Consider the following 18,039-nt stretch of genomic DNA (forward strand, 5'->3'; position numbering starts at 1 on the left):
CTTGTCACGAGCAGTCAGGCTTATCCCGGAGGCAATACGTAAAGCATTTGCGCAAAACACACACATAGCAGCGACACACTAGGCACACCACAAAAAGGAACTCACACAAGTTTATATATAAAAATAGCCTTTGTATTACAAGAAACGCCTTAGATCATAATCACACAGATACACTGTGCCAACTGGCACTGGGCAGTTTTTACGGGGGATTATATATACACATGACAGGGCCACGTGGGCCACTGTCAAAATCAGCACTTAGTAGAAATAGCACTTATAGAACATAGAATAATTGTAGCACCAAATAACAATTGTAGAACACAACCAGTAACCACTCATAACAGGTTGGTACACACTACGCAATGATAATCACCATAGGCATAGATCACGAAGGGACACATAAACTCACTAGTATAAACTATACTAGGCAAAACAACCTCCTAAGCATGAAAACACATTTAGAGGTATCACAGGCATAAAGGCATTGCAGATTATGCCTAAATCATATTTGGCATTAGGTAATCACCATCACAAACATAGTATACCATCACCTTGCGCCAGAGTCACATCAGGTACTGACCCCAGGCCAACTGTCCTTCCAGGGGGCTCTCTCTCATCGGAAAGACGGCGGGTGCAGGCACCACACCGCGGGGATCGCCCTTGTACACGGGAGCCCCGCCCGCACCTCGAGTCACTCGCTGCTCCTCCTTTTTCCTTCCCCTGCACCACGGGGCTCTCCCTCACTCTCGGGGCCCGGGGGCAAACGCCGGACTTGTCCTCGCAGTCTGTTTTCACGGACACAAGCAGGAGCACAGGGTAGGCTCCCGCTTCCTCATCAAGCTCCGCCCATGTCTCCTCTGCAGCCGCCTGACTTCCTGAGTTTCCCAGGTTGCAGTGGCGTTTCTCGGCTATCCCGTGCCACGTCGGTGATGCGGCGCAGATGAGGGGGAGGATCCCTCTTGAATACCCAGCGTCTTTGGCGGGGTGGGCACCCGCTAGGGATATGTAAAAAAATGGCAAAGATGTGGGGTGGGCACCCGCGCCAAGCTCGATCAGCCAGACACCACAAATGCGGGGTAGGCACCGGTCGGGCACAAAGGTAGGGGGATCCCCAACTGAAAATGATTGCAGCTCCGTGCTGCCACTCACAAGTAGGAGCGCTGCTCTCCAAAGGAAAAAGCACCACCATAAGCGCTCTTCAGGGCAATGCAGATGTGGCACTTCCCAGGTGCGTGGGGTGCAGAGTCCAAAAGCAAGTCTTTAAGAAAGCAGGGGGCAAAGGCTGGTCCCAGCTCACAGGGCCCTCCAGCAGGGAGGGAGTCCCCAGTGGTGGTCCTCCTGGCACCAAGCAGCAGCAGGCCCCCCTCAAGTTCGGTCTCAGAGAGAACATTTTTCATGGGGTCATACACATTTTCCTTTATCTCCTAGCACAGGGTTAAGGGAAAACCAAATGCAACTGGTTTTGGAGCACTTTGTTGTGCTCAGCCCCTCTCCCTATTCACTGGGCGGGCTAGGGACATCAGACGCACCACAGGGGGCACATCCAGCATTGTGGAGGGAAGGCACAGTCCTATTCAGGTCCCAGGTGCACTCCTCCCTCCCATCTGCATGCAGATCTCCCCATTCGCCACCAGGCAGACCCATCCTGATTCCTGGAGCCAGGCACACTATCCAGCCCCTGTCACTCACAAGCCAGACAGGCAATCCACATTCACTGCACACAGACATGCCAACTTCTTGAAGTCGCACTTCTACACTAGCCATATTAAATCTGAGCACACAGTTGTGCAGCATTTAATCTCACCAGTTCACATATACCAAACTCCCCCTCTACTCCCCACACACCAGGAACTACCATGGACACATACTCCCCATGAATTCCTATGGGAGGGCAGGCCAATCTCACCACATGCACTCAGATTGCGCACGCACTTTACACTAGGACACAGTGTTAAAGTGCGCAGAAGCCAAAAACCACTAACACCAGGTCACATTTAAAAGCAAAATGTTTAGGGGTGCACCTGCCATAAGGGCCAAGTCCAACAGGTAACATAAAGCAAGGGAGGTTTACAGCCATGCTGATAGGCAGAGGGATGCCACTTCTGGTTCAATCCAATCTAGACTTTGCCACTAAGGAAGTTGCTTTTTCTCTGAATCCAAACATTCTTCGATTCTAATAGGTACTTTCGTGAGAACTTTGTTTTTTTTACAAAATCAGACCCCCAAAGTGACCATCTTTCTTTAGGAAAAACTGAAATAGTGTTCCACGTGTGCTGGTAATTTATTGGGAACTTTCCTGATGGCATTTTACCTAGAGTGTATTCCTAAAGAGTAGGCCAATAGCAGCTCTAACTGGGGCCGTATTCTACTGAGTGTCTCAAGAGCAGAACAGGTGCACACTCAATTTCAGCTCTCTCAGGGCACTTTGGTATTACGGAAGGAGCAGTAGATCGCTGTGCACCCCATCTGTGCACTGGCACAATCTTAAGGGGGCATTTCCTCATTTGCATAGGTTGTGGCCACATGAAAATGATTGGACACTTTACCTCTTTACCATTTTATACACACTGTCACAGAGGCAAAAGAGCTTTAATGGAAAGCACTGACTGTGCACGCAAAGAGGTGGTGCAGAGTCCATGCTACTCAAGGACACCCCATGTAAGGGTAAGTACAGGGGTCCCGTGGGCCCCCAGAACCTGTGAATACCTCTGTAGGTGGGTGCAATTACTCACTGCTCCTCCTTGCATGGTGATCCCTGCCCCCCCTTTGCATTGTGGACCCGTTGTCAAATGGCCAATAAAAGGCAGTCTTCAAACATCTGATGTGACTTTCACGTATGCGCTACACCTAAGACAGGCTCAAGTTTGTGGCTGCACTGAGGGCAGTGCATTAACCGTAACAGAGAGCACTGACCAGCTCTGCACCCAGAGCACATAGCTTAAATTGCACTAAAGAGCAAATCATGGTAGTGCAACCTTTCCATAGCATGACTCCTAGTGGGAAACCACCCTCCACACTCGGTCAGGCAACACTTCTGAAAGATAAATGGATGGGATATGTGCCAATTTTGGATCACTGCTTTATTTTCACCCACTTTCAATTGAAGCCCATAATTTTGATTTGAGCTGTAGCTGTTCTCCAAGAAAAGCAATGTCACTTAGATAGAGGAGTTTTAAAAATGAAAAACTGTTGGGAAGTGAGTTATTGATTGGAGGGTGGTGAAACCCTATTTAAGTAGTAACCACAACATCTGTCAGGGTGAAGTCACAAGCAAACCCACATTAACCAGCACTTAACCCTCTAGTAGCTTAGCATAAATAAGTCAGGCTTAACCTTGAGACAATGTGTAAGGTAGTTATGCAGAACTTCAAACAGTAATAAAGTGAAAACACAACACTTGAAAAATCCCACTCCAACTAAAAAAAGGAAATAGAGTAAATTTGATAAATTATTTGAGGTAAAAAACAACAAAAATCCAATCAGTTGAACCGGAGATATACAACTTTAAAGATTTAGGCAAAAATAGTGCCTAAAATCACAAAGCATCACTGTGGTTATCTGGTCGTGCTGGACCCAGACAAATTCACAAGTTCAGGCTAAACATGATGGGGCATGGGCCGGTTGTAGGGGCTATGTTAGGCCCGCTGAACAAAGAACCTTAAATCCTGGTTTGAGGAATGTTTTAAAATAGTGTGTCAAGTATGTGTCCGGCAGTAGCGGCTCCGAGGAGCAGCAGGCTGTGGTGCTGGGTCCATGATTAGGGAGGCATTGCACTGTGGTTGCTCCAAAGAGGAGCTGTGAGAGGTTGTGCCATGCTGCTTCGGTTCTCCTCACGTGACCACAACTAAACTGGCAGAGCACATTCAGGCCCACTTCCAAGGATCTAGGACTGGGGTGGTGCAACTTTGGGGCACGGGGGAGACTCACAGCCGACCAAGTCAGGTGCTGGGTTCAAGTTGGTTGTCGCCTTTTCCATCCCTGAGGCTCTGATCAGGAGGTCAGTCAACTAGCCCTTGGAGTCACTCTGGTGGTCCTGGGTTCAAGATGCAGGTATAGTCTTTCTCACTAATGTAGCAAAGGTTCAGAGTAGCAGCTATTCTTGAAGAGCAGCACAGCAGTCCTTATGAGTCCTTCACAGGTCAAAAGCTGCACTGAAGTGTTGGCTGTGAGGGCTCACTAATTATACCTGGCTCCCAGTATGAAGTAGGAGATGTTTCTGGAGGCTTCCCCCCTCAAAGGTCTTTCAAATATCCTCCCTCCCTGTCCTGGCTCCAGCTTATCTGGCTGTCCCAAAAGACGTCTGTAAAAAATCTTTGTGAGTGTACTGGGCAGAGCCTTGTGATGTGAAAGTGTGGCACATGAAATCTCTTCCCCCTCATCAAGTCAGCTATGGCCCATTCTACCAACACTTATTCCTCCTTTGTCTCACTGTCTGGGAGCAATACGCAAAGACCAACTGCCAGCTACACCTAGTCATGTGACCCAGGATACTGGCTGCTGGCCGCAAATGGTTAGGAAAAGAAAATGGCAAGTTTCTAAAAGTGCTATTTTGAAAAATGTTGATTTACACTTCAACTTGACTATTAAAGAGGGTTGTTTTAAATCACAGTTCTTTGCACACCAAACTCAGCTTTCCTCACTTAACCTCAGATAAAAGTTCTTACTTAACAAATGTAATAAGTTAGTCCAGTATTATCCTATGGGAGGGCAGGCTTTGCAGTAGTGGAAAATGAATGTAAAAGATATTCACTACTGGGACATGTAAAAGTTAATAAATACATGTCCAACAATGCATCATGCCTAGGCGTTCCTGTTTTCAGTTGCTATTTTTAGTCAAGTCTGGTGTTTTTTTTCAGTGTTTTCAATACCTTAAAAAACAGTGGTTATAAGTGGTCACACATATTAGCCCCATTAAAAACAACAGAAACAGTGTTTTTTCGGTGTTTATGGAATGTTTTGCTTTTCGTTATTGCTTGCTTTCTGCACTGATAGTGCTTGTGTATAGACAGCATGTGTACATAGTACATGATGTCCAAATACATTTTTCCAAATCAAACGTATTGTAGTACACCATACAGTACTTCTTTAGTGAGTCTTTGGTCATGCGCGCTAGGTCTTTCCTTCCCGAGAAATGTTTATCTGTGAAAAGGCCCTCTCGACATTGGCACTTGAGACGGACAATGCCAAAGTAGGCAGTACACAATTTGCTAACTCTGGCTACTGACATAGCTTTCCATGCCAATGCTGGTGCACCTGAAGTTTTTGATTCTCTGGGACAGTTTCTGCAACATACGGGTTAATTTGGGTGCATATGCTAATGCCATCAATTATTGAAGCAGTTAAAAGTTTGGAGAAAATTCAGAAGGGATCTAGAACTAGCGTAGTTACCTCAGTGAGGCTTTATTAACTTCAAATGCCATGGTGATGAAGGGAGATTTCAATGCATCATTATAAGCCATTTCCCATACACTGTAAAATAAAATTTCCTGAATTGCTCCTCAAAATATGTTTGCTTACCAAGTGGCAAGATTTGTAACATGGAGCATGTTGCAGTGCCAAAGTCACTAAAATTGTAGCCCAGGCTACTCTCAAGGAGATGTTTCACATCTACACCAATTACAGTAAACACCTGGCAGACAAGGGTGCTCTTAGACTGTATTTTTTTTAAAATATGTCCACTACAGCAGTCATGTTTTCCTATAAAAACCTAAGAATGCAGTAGACTGTACTTTTTTCACGTCACTATCGATATGTGACCGAATAGCCTCACATTAATTGGCTTTGGCATCATCACCAAGCAAAAATGTTGTAAATGGTTGCCACATGGATAATATAGCATTTACAGCCTCTAGGACTAAGAACCACTAGCTAAATGACACCGTTATAATGACTCTTTCTTTGATGCCACACAAAACACCAAAAAAAAAATGTTTTCATTTTAGTTCCAGGGCATAACAAAACAGTGCACTAGAATGGACTTCCAAGTCGATAGCATTCTTTATTAACTCTGAAGATTGTAAAGATGCTTTCAGCATACCATCTAACAAGTGTCAAGGATCTATTACAGGAAAGCACTTCAGCTCAGGTATCGATATTGACAGGCCACCATACAACTTTCTCAAATATGTAGCTAAATTACTGCAAATACAAACAACATCATTCCAATCTTTGCTGAACTCAGTAAGAACGTTTTGCAGTAGCATTCCAAGTAACACTGCGTTCCATGTTTTCCAAACGTCTGATGTCATGTTTTCACCACTATCTCAGATGCTTGGTGACAACACGCTTTTCACATACACCTGACACTACACCTTGCATTGAACTTTTAAGGCCTGCGGTGTTTGGCAATTCACCTACTATCAATAATGACTCTCTAAAAAAGGGGGCTGATGTATTGAAGGGTTTCATCCATTCTCTTTCTGTGGGCAAATGTAATGGTACATATTGGGAAAGATTCTTATGAAACCAGCCAATTTACCTATCACAGAAATCAAATGCGGTCAAAATATCAAATATGATTTTGAGATTTCCTAATTCTCTACAGTTTATAAAATAATTAAATAAGACCTAAAACATGGTTCTAAACCCTGCATCTTTAGACCAAAGATCACAAAACTGAAAAAAGCAAAAGAAGACACAATATTTTAGTGACATCCCTAAACAAAAAAACTCAAACAGAATAATGTTAGCACAGTCTTTCTTGCTGATGCAATGTATAACAAAGTTACATTGTATTGGCCCCTTCAGGAAGAAAAAAAAAAGGATTCTTTCACATATCTTTTACTTTCTTTGAAAAACATTTAGTTTGTGGTTGCAAAGGTGCTTTTTCAGTGTTTATATGTTTACACTGGTGATGGCTATTTTCCTTTTGCTGGGGTTTTATCAGTTATTATAGGTTTAAACCTTAAACCAGATAGCCTAATCATGCCCTATGAGCTTTTTAGGCCTGCCCTAAGGGTGGGGTGTCGTATGTATATTCAAATGAAGGGTTTAGGTCTGGCAAAAGGTTTATTTTGCTAGGTTGAATTGGCAGTTTACAGGTACATATGTACAGGAATGGCAGGCCTGGGACAATCTTTCAAAGACTACTTAAGTGAGTAGAACAATCAGTGTTACTGGCCCAAAACAAGCTGTGGGTACATGTGATAACACTTTATTAGTGAGTCAAAAGTACTTTATTCGATTATTTAAAATCATAAAAGCAAATGTGTGCCAGTTCGTTCATTTGTGCATATAAATACATCACATATCCACATTTAAAAAACAGTAAAAAAGGTTCACCAGTTAAAACATAGACAAATATCAAAACAATTTGTAGATAATTTACAAAGCAAATTCATTTGTGCGGATTTCAAATAGTTCATCTCTTAACCTTTTCCCGTAAAGCTGCTACCAGATCTTTTGACTAGGTGTGAGTGTTTGATTGATTCAGATGCTCCGTCCATTACCACTCCCTTTTGTACCGCTTTTGGCCGCCATAAGTGTGGCAGGGTATGCTCAGACGTGAGTCCCTTGCTCACTTTGCCACTGGATTCAAGCAAGCCGGTTTGAAGACGGCTGGAATTCCAGAAACCGGTCCTCGGAAGCTTGTTTCAGGTCCAGGGAAGACATGGCTTGGCAGTTCGGGCTGGACTGTTTCCATGAGGCACAGGGTCAGACTGATTTGCATATAGCCATATCTGAACTGGGGTGGCAGAGTGGGCTAAAAAATGGTGATGGATTAAACTCAGATCTTTTGACTGGGTGTGAGTGTTTGATTGATTCAGATGCTCCGTCCATCACCACCGCCTTTTGTACCGCTTTTTGCCACCACAAGTGTGGCAGGGTATGCTCTGACGTGAGTCCCTTGCTCATTTTGCCACTGGATTCAAGCACGCTGGGCTGAAGACGGCTGGAATGCCAGAAACGGGTCCTCGGAAGCTTGTTTCCGGTCCAGGGAATACATAGCTTGGCAGTACGGGCTGGACTGTTCCCATGAGGCACAGGGTCAGGCGTATTTGCATATAGCCATGTCTGAACTGGGGTTGCAGAGTGGGCTAAAAAACGGTGATGGTTTAAACCCAGATCTTTTGACTGGGTGTGAGTGTTTGATTGATTCAGATGCTCCGTCCATCACCACCCCCTTTTTTACCACCAGAAAATTTGCAACACCAAACATTACTCGAGAGCTACTTAACAGTTGCAAATAGGTAAATGCTGGTCTAACTTGTATAAACCCAGCCTCCCTCAGTAACCGCTTTAAAAAAGTTTTCCTCGGTTCAGCATAATGATCACAGAACATGTTAAAATGGAACGTGTTTTGGGAAGAAAAATTATTACAACTACATGGGGGGGAGGAATCCGGTTTACCACACACTGGAAAATAACCTAAGGAGTAATGAATTAAAATAAACCTAAACCTAATTAAGAGGTGCCGGTGGAACGGGATTGTGGCAATTTTTAAATATGGATCTGATGACATTGTTGTCAACAGAGCATAATTTGCTCTCACACAGGGTTTTAACAATTCCCGTTCCTCTCGTTCTGAGACTAGCATACCCAAGGCATTCTTCTTCGTCCAGGCTATATCTTCCTTTTTAATTAGCTCCGGAGAGCAATAAAATTCAGGGCGTCCAAGTTTCCGAAACATTGCCTTTATATATACTAGCCAAGGTACCCTGTCTATCCTCTCTAGAGCCATGCAATCTCTCAAAATTAGGTGGTTCAGTGTGATCTCCTGGTTCAACCAGGTCTTAATCCAGGTAATCAACGGGGCCACCTTCAGTACATGCATAAACTGGTAGAGGTTAAATAGGTATGGGAAGAATTCTTGAACAATTTTCCAGTGAACTCTTTTTGAGACTTCAGGTGTGGATGAATGTGGGATGTTTGACTGTGCTGTGAGAGGTCCAGAGATATGAGGAAACCGAAGTAATCTTTAACAGTGGCCAGGTGTGTGCTCCACTGTGATTTTTAAGATAGATGTCGCCATGCTGCAGTGTGATCAAAAGCCAACTGGTGATTGAGCAGGAGATGGTTTCCATAGATGTGATATTACATTTGGTGCTAGATTGCTTTTTGATTATCTTGCTGAGGAAGAGTAAGTGAGTGATGAGCCAATACTTGGCGAGGTCATAAGGGATTAGTGTTTCTTCAGTATTGGCTGTGTATCACCTCTTTTGAAAGCATCACAGAGGATGTTTTGTGTGGGAGAGTGGTGATGGTGTGTAGTGGGAGACAGCTTCTCCGAAGGGGAATTAATTGAAGGAGAAGGTTAAACTATCATTATCGATAAGTGGTAGCATTGAGGGAGCTGAGGATGTCAATAAGCTACAGAAATGGTTTAGAATGATGGCCATTGTTGAAAGCAGCATTTTGCCAATGTGCCTATAGACCTTCTATAATTTCTCTGTGGTGTTGTAGAGTGTTACATATAAAGGAGCTGTCCTTCACCTAAAACCGCTCCCCCTTTCCACTTTGGACTTGGCAATAACTCAGGGTTCCTGCTTCCTGTTTTGCATACCTAATGCAGAATTTTAAGTCTGAAAGGGCAGTGTTTTAACTTATTCTGGATGCTCTCGTGTATCTGGACAAAACTATGCCTCTTTGATGAGCTCTAATGAAATTGTAACACTTGGCAGGGTATTTTTTTATTCATTCCAGGGTGGCTTGGATAGTATTTTTCCAATCCAAAGCTGTAGTATTTTGTGTCGAATGGTAACAGACTTTTGTCATATTTCAGCTCAATGTGGATGGCATTTGCTAACCTTACATCTAAAGACTTTACTGCACAATGGCACAATGCTTTGTCACTTTTCTGCTCAGTGTGGATGGCTGTGTGCTAATCCAAGCTTTAAAACCTCTGCTAGAAAAAGAGACATTTGAGGTGAGCAGTTTTATAGTGTGGTATTGTAGAGTGTTCCCTCCCCCTGAAACTATTACCCAACATTCCCTGCATCCTGTTTTTACACACACACACATATATATATATTACCAAATTCTAGATTCAGCTGGCCACCGCTGTGCTCCTGATCAAAGGGGCTATCAGCATCAGACAGAGTCAGTCGTCTCTCTATAAATGTACTCACTTCTTCGCTGGATTCCGGAAAGAGTGCTGACACACTGGAGTTGTGCAAACAATCTATTTTATTGTTTATTAGAGTTGTGCTGCTATGATGTGTTTGCAATCATGCTCACAAGTGAGCTTCAGGGAAAGAGTGAGCAGTAGTTATAGGTTGGACCTTGTATCCTTAGGAAATATATTTTTGATCTAATAACTTCTGTGCCATTTGACAAATCTTCATGAAACTTTCCTAAACAAAATATCACTTTTAACTGGGAAGGGGGGGGGGGGGGATCCCTAAATGTGTTAAACCAAATTTGTCGGAAAGCACTATATCTAGAAAGTGGATTTTTCATGATTTGGTGCAAATCCATTGAGTAGTTTTTGAGAAATTTATGTTACAGAGGTATGTTAAAGCCGGGTCTGGTGGCTCAGCAGGGGCCTGTGTTCGACCTCATGGTCACAGATTCAAATCCTGGCGGGTCCACTCAGCCTTTTATCCATCTGAGGTCTATAAAATGAGTACCATTGAGTTGGGTAACAACACACATTAGTTATTCAGCGTCACCTTACAGCACTCCACAGATACACCAGGCTACTCTACAACACTCCATTTCACTCTGCTACATTCTACGTCACTCTGCTATACGCCATAACACTCAAATATATTTCAGTTTACTCCACTCTATAGTTCGTGACTCCACTCCACTTTATTCCCCTGTACAATACTTTACCCAATTCTACGCCACTGTTCTACATTACCACTCTATGCCACTCCACTGTAGAAGACCCTACTATGGTGTATGCAACTCTACTCTAGAAGGCTCTACAACACTTTATGCCACTATATTACACACTACTCCACTCTATGTCCATGCACTCTACGCCACTGTGCTACATTGTATGACACTCTAGCACATGCCCCTCCTCTCTTCTCAATGTCACACCACTCTTCTCTATGACACAGCATTCCACCCCGACACTATCCTCCACTGTATGGCACTATAACACAGTCCACTGTACAAAACACCACTCTACAACACTCCACTGTACAATTCTACATTGTATGAGACTCTCCACCACTCTACTGGATGACACTACACTATAGTAAGGAAACCTTTATTTTTTTCTTTCATGCAAGCCAAACTTAAACTATAAAAACAAAAGAAATTCTTAAGTTATAGTTATAAATTACATTTATAATTTATGCATCACCTTCAATTACTATAAATCTCACACCTCTGTGCAGACTAGTGCCACACTACATAAACTTTAACTTGCCACTCTACCATGCAGTGTGTTCCTCAGAAATTTCCATTTAAGATGTCATAAGTGTTATGTCAATGCTATATTTTCACGTGCTATAAGTTATGCAATCTACAAGGGTATGTCCAGTGCATGGAGAAGGGGCGAGTGATAATTAATTTAGTGTAGCGCATAAGTGGACAAGACTGTGTACAGAGGTGCGTGACTTACAGTAAATTGAAGGTGGCACCTAAATTAAACATTTATGTTAGAAATGTAGAATTTCTAATAACTAAACGTTTCCTAATTATAAGTAATCCTTAGCCTTTGTTTTTTATTTGAATAGATATACACATACACACAAATTACTCATACAAGAATAGTACGTAGTTTCATGCTTGTGACCTCACAGGGTCCACCATTCTTAAATTTAACCTGCCTCATTCCTTCGAGCATGCATCCACATCCAAACCATCAAGTGTGAAACTGTACGGTACTGTTCAACTCTATCAAAAACATAATGTTCCAATTAAATACAGATTCTAATTATCAATACCCATTATTTGTGGTTGTCTTCTACCGCAAATCATGCTACATACACTCACATTAGTATTTGTGTTTGCAGCATCACATCTAGATCTATACAGCATCTTAAGCACAGACCTGTTCCTTGACTATCTTTCACTTGCATACTGAACTGATTATTGTTTAATGATTAAAAAATTGTCAATTAATGATTATGTGTGTTGCTTATTATTGCAGGAGCTGCAGAAAAGAGTTCTAAACATGGTGCTGAAGACAAAACGCAAAATATAATTACCTCAATGAAGGAAAGAATGAAAATAAGAGAGACAAATAGACCTGAAGTTTTTGAGCTCATCCAAGAAATGTTCCACATTTCTAAAGAAGACTTTGTACATGCCACAAAGGCAGCCAAGCAAAGTGTGTTGGATGGTACCTCTAAGTGGTCAGCTAAAATAAATATCACTGGTAAGATATGGCGTTTATTTAATTTTGGCAATCTGTTGTGTGACATGAAAGTGGTCTCAGAAAAATATGAGCTATAACCTTTTATAATAACATTTAATTTTTTTCCTCAGAATTATAACATAATAGTGCTGATTTTATCATGCAGGGTAGTCTTACGTCTTTCGCTTTGAGAGGGTTTTGCACACTCAAAGTTAGTCAGCGGTTAAGAGTCTCATATTTGTTTCAAATATGGTCAGTGTTTACACAGAAGTCCTTTTGAAAACACATAACATTGTCACATTGGGACGTGAATTTCTGGAAATTATTAACAAGGACCTTCTAAAGTTGTTGATTCCTAGTCTTGCTAATGTGAGTTTTGAACCGAACAAAGTGATGACAGACATTACAGCAATCAACTAAACTGTTTGGAACAACAGTGAGACTCTCTACCACCCAATAGCAGAATTATTCCTTCAACTCTATGACTATAATGACCTGTTTCTGACCTCCGGTCCAATACAAACACTATGATATTCCTGTAATTGCGGATTTTCATTTGGAAAGGACATCATCAAAAGGCAGTCAATATATCTCAGACAAGTGCAACTGATTCTAGGATTAAAACAAAACATTCTCATCTTACATGTGGCATAGCAGGTATGACTTATCCTGTCTCAGTGCCAGGACGCCTTGGGTTACGCAGCACTTTAAAGTATATATATCACATGACCCAACATAACCTAGCTACATTGTTAAAAGAAAACAAAAACAGACCACAATACGTCTCCCTTTTTGGCAAAATGAACAACTATCCCACTACAAAAAACACAATAATGTGAAAATTATCCATGACTATGAATAATGAATAATGGTTGTTTTTGTTTTTTTATAGAAAAGGTAGTAGCTGCAATAAGCAAAGGTATTTAGACCATAGTCTACAAAACCAATAAATGCAACATACCACACCAGTATTTAAAATAAGCTATTCAACAAGGTTTCACACACCTAAGTAAGAGAATATTTAAAAATCTCCCAATATCACTTGTAACATTAACGAATTCCATATTTAAAAGGAATAAAATCGGCTCGCTACGATGGTAAATTTTATACCCTAAAATTATTGGTTTTAAAATCAACCTTCTATTTCCTAGTAAACTAGTAGCAACTAATAAATGTACATTAAAATGTCTGAACCGTAGACCACATTTACATTTACCATCCTACTCCAAAAAGGAGTAACATTTCTCCTTATTTCAAAACAGGTTGAAACCCAATGCGAAATTTCAATAACACGAGCATAGGCAAGTATACTGGATAGCAAAGGTAAATATGGGTAAACAATTATGTCGGCCACGTCTCCAACACATACGTTGCAGATGGTTTTGTTGATAAATAGCATAAGTCATTACTCCTGGAATACCTCTCACAGGCTTCCTTCAAGACTCTCTTCTGAAGTTGGGGTGGCTCTGCCAAATTATAGTCTACTATATTTAATTCTTCTGCCTTTTTTGCCAACCTAATTCTCACTTTTATTGAACCATGTTAGTTCACCTATTTCTTTGGCCAAAGAGATGAACATTTTTTAATCCTCCCCACACCAGAGTTAACCCCAAAATCTCTATGTTGATTTATGGGCAAGATAATTCCAGGACGGTAAATCTGTTGCAATTCTTATAGCTTGGCTCATAGCCTTCTTGGCTAGCCCCATGAGTTTTTCCAAACATTTACCTTCACATTTGTCCCAATTACGATCCGAGCTAAGACATAGCACTTCCACCCCATACAAGCATTTTGTGGGACAGATGCTTTGTAAGCTTTAAATACAGGAGTCAGCGCCGGCCCTCTAAAATCTTTTTTAAATTTCAAATGCCCTCCAATTGTTGAAAGGACCCGAGTATCCCCAAGTTCATTGGTTTATCTCTGGGAATATACTTATATGGGTTAGCTTTTCTTACTAAATATAAAATTTGTTGTTTTGCCCATATTAATAGTTAGGTAATTTATCAATTGAATACCCACTTGAGTCTAGTCCATAATAGCCAGATCAATCACATATAATAGACACGCACTATGTTTTCCCCTGATTTGAAAAGACAACATCTTTGTTTCAAACAAAAACTGAGGCGGATACTCAAGATACAAGAATATCATGGAGCCAAAACACACACATTTCAAGCGATTACCAAGAGGAATTTTCTTCAAAAGTAATCAGCTGAACTCAAGCTCCACCTCTGCCCAACTATCCTGGTGGAGTTCTTCAAGGAACAATTAAAGGCACTTTGGAATCCCCATTTTCCTCAATTTAAGCCACCAGCATTTCCTTTTGACCAGTATGAAGGCTGAACACAAATCAAAAAAGCAACAACAATTTTTTCCAGGTGGCTCTGACACCTTTTGACCCATAACCAACAGGCCAAAACAGTGTTCAATTGTTGAATGACCATGCTTAAAAACTCCTTGTTCAATGGACACCAGCTTATTGGACTTCACCCACTCCTTCAAGGGCAATTAAATCGCCTTTGAATACAACTTGAACCCAATATCCATTAACCTTCTCAAGCAAGATTGTTGAGGGTCCAATGGGTACTCTTTCTTTAATATTAGTTTTAGTACTGCTCCTTTCCAGCTATCCCAGAAAGTTCCTGATTTTGTTATAGAAAACAAAACATTTGAGAAGAAACCAGTCCACCATCTGCGTTTTTAGATTTAAGTTAATTACAGGTAAGTTATCAGGCCCTGCTGAGAGGCAATTATTTTATTTAGGGACTTTTATTTAAGAGCTTGCAGAACTCTTCCTCTGAAGGAGTCCAGTGCCCTCTCCCCCCGGCCTTATAGATATTGTTTAAGTAGAATATCCACACATCGTCTGGACTGTGCTGTTCATTGTTTCCATTTCCTTTATACAAGCCTTCTCAAATAGCATCCAAAACCTTCTAATATCTTATGCAAGCAAGGCATTAACCATTACTTCCCAGTTAGCTGTTTAATATTCAGATTTCTTACTCTTAGCTAAGGCCATATGCTCCCTTTTAACTTTTTTATATGCTTCTCTCCTCTCTGATCCTAATTGAGACTGTTTCCTACCTCTCATTTTCCTCAGCCTTTTTTTCAGCTCGTGGCATTGGCTATCAAACCAAGGCTATTTATTTGTGCTGCCATCAGAAATGTAATAGAACTATTGATTTTGGAAAGCAATGTATCCAGAAATTCCCTGAAAAGTGCAGGAGTGTCATTTAGAAACTCCACCTGCTGCAAGTGTCACAACCTGGTAGCTCACAAAGGCTAAGAGTTGCAGTGGCCATCATACCTGCACATGGGTGGGGATTAAATAGCTCCTACGAATGTTTCGCTCTAGCTGAGGTTTAAATTCAGCTATTAAATCTAACTGCATTACTTAACAAACATTTCCTCCTCTGTCTGGTCAAAAATTGTAACTCTAACTCTAAGTATGCACACCTGTCTCCTCCTCCTTCTCTGCAAAGTCATCCATTTGGTGTTTTTCCCTGTGTTGCACTGGATCAAAGGGTTTAGAGGAATCATTTGTACCAGTCCCCCAAAAGCAGTATTGGTGGGCCCCACGGACAATCACCAGCTCAAATTAATCACTGCCCAGCCATCAGTCGAAGGACATACGTGATGTTAAAAGCTAACATGACATAACCTAACAATAGATATTTGCACTAATGTTATAGACCATTACAATCAAATCAAAAATTAAAAATCGTATCAAAAAGTTCTGCGAACTGTACATTCAACCTGCTAATAGTGGACAGCCTGAAGAAAACATTTGCAGTACCTCTAGCACGCCTCAACTTTGTAACTTCCGATAAACTCTGCTAATTTCCTGCATGGCAGTCTACCAAAAAATGTGTAGCTTTTGGAACTTTATTGATTATGCTGCCAAGAAAATAAATCGTTCATTCCTTTAGAACTACAAAGGTAGTTATGTACAACACATGGAAGTGTGGAAGATCATTTTTCATAATGAAAAATAAGGTTGATCTGGGTTTCACCAAGAAATAGAAGTGTATATTTCACCTGAACCTTTTTCATTTCCCTATGAGGAAAGATCTTGAATTATAGGGCCTTTGAAGTTTTCTTTTAGGTTTATTTCGAATGTAGCAGACATTAATCATTTCTAATTATTGTGATGCAGTCTTTTTTAATGAGGTGAGTGCTCAGCTCTTTGGCTATTTTTTAAACTGTTTTTTTTATTGATTTTGAAAAAACAAGGGAATAAACAGTGCAAGTGATCTGATGCACATATAATTAGTTATCTAACAATTAAAAGAGGTTAAGCAAGACTAGAGTCAGAAAACTGTACAAGCATTCTAGATAAACAACGAGTTATGAACAGGGGCAATCTCTTGGGCTCCGGGTGTCAAGCATACATGGCATGAAGCACAAGGAACCCAAATTAGGAAGTACCTCACACTAGGGCGACTCTCTCATAGACATAGTCAATCTGTTTGAGGTAACTGCCACAACCGAGGACTTGCCATAGTCACTTTGATGCTTCAGAGCTGCTATCGGAACTCGGCCCATCATTCCTTTGAAACTTAAGCCCCAGCTGTTCCCATAACAAAATCTCATCAGATACTCCCCATCTACGCGTGGCACTCTCATATGTTGCTCTTCTGCCACTCCCCACTCTAGTAAATCCTTCAGCCAGTGATCCAGAGTCGGAGCTCTCGCCCCTAGACACCCGAAGGCCACTCGGTGTCTCAAAAACAGAAGGCCCAGCCGAGCTAGTTTGTAGGGGATTTTGCGACCCTTCGGATGAGTCATCATACCCAACAACATTCCAACATGTTCGGGGAATCCCTAAGTTAGTGACATTTTCTATGCACGGTAGGACCTGCCATAGTTACAAGGACTTGTGCACATTCCCAGGATAGATATAGAAACGTTGTCCCAAACACAACACATCTAGATCATTTAGTCTCCCGGGTGGGGTCCATTTTATTCAACGTGTATGGAGGTATTTAAGTGCGGGATAGAAAGTGAAAAAGCAGTGATTTAAATCTTTTATTACACAATACCTTGCACACCAGGTTAAATGCCCTCCCCTAATCTGAGTCTGTAATGGGTATATGTAGTTCCCGGTCCCACGTCACATGAACCACAAATTGTTTGCGCGCCATCTCTCCGCCAAAGCGCTCTGAAAAAAAAGGGTAATTAGAGGTATCCCCTCCGCCCACTGGAGAAACCCATCAATCGCCCTGGATGGTATGCCCGAAAAGTCTGTCTAGAACTCCCTTCCGAGACTCTCCAATTTAAGATGGTCGAGAAAGTGTGCTGGCCTGACCTCAAATTTGTCCTGAGCTCTTGAAATGTACATTTCTCCAGGGGATATGTCACCTGCGACCAGAAAACTCCCCGTCCTTCACTGCTCCATTGACATGTCTGCATCTATGCTCTTAAAGTGTGGGACCTGCCCACGCTCACCTGCTGCTGCAGCAACGCACACTGGTCCTCAGGCTCCAATTCGCCAATCACCTTCTGCAGCCTGTTTGCTAATGCTCGGTTCTTTGTTAAACTGGAGCAGTGTTGGGGCAGTCCTGATTAAAATGGGGATATTGTTCCAGATCCTTGGTGCAGAGTGCATTAGTAGATTAGCGTCTAGACACCTATTGCGTATTATAATTAGCATATTAGTGCGCTTTATAAATTATTTTTCATTTAATTTCCAAAAGACCTGCTTCTTTTTTGTGCCTTTTTTATTACACTTCTTAAGGATGATGGTGTCCTGGCTGTGGGGGTACTGAGAACCACTAAAGGTT

The 18,039-nt window shown here is 41.7% G+C and overlaps 1 protein-coding gene across 2 annotated transcripts in view; it reads left to right on the forward strand.

Annotated features, from left to right (window-relative positions):
• The window catches only part of UNC13C (unc-13 homolog C), a 1,328,864-nt gene that overhangs the window by 446,398 nt on the left and 864,427 nt on the right, over positions 1–18,039 (forward strand). For both annotated transcript variants that reach the window (XM_086958316.1, XM_086958317.1), the window contains exon 7: positions 12,050–12,277. In XM_086958316.1, the coding sequence (XP_086814442.1) occupies positions 12,050–12,277 (228 nt within the window). The remainder of the gene's footprint in view (positions 1–12,049; positions 12,278–18,039) is intronic.

This window comes from Lissotriton vulgaris, chromosome 2_1 (assembly GCF_964263255.1).
Source record: "Lissotriton vulgaris chromosome 2_1, aLisVul1.2, whole genome shotgun sequence".
Classification (NCBI taxonomy): domain Eukaryota; kingdom Metazoa; phylum Chordata; class Amphibia; order Caudata; family Salamandridae; genus Lissotriton; species Lissotriton vulgaris.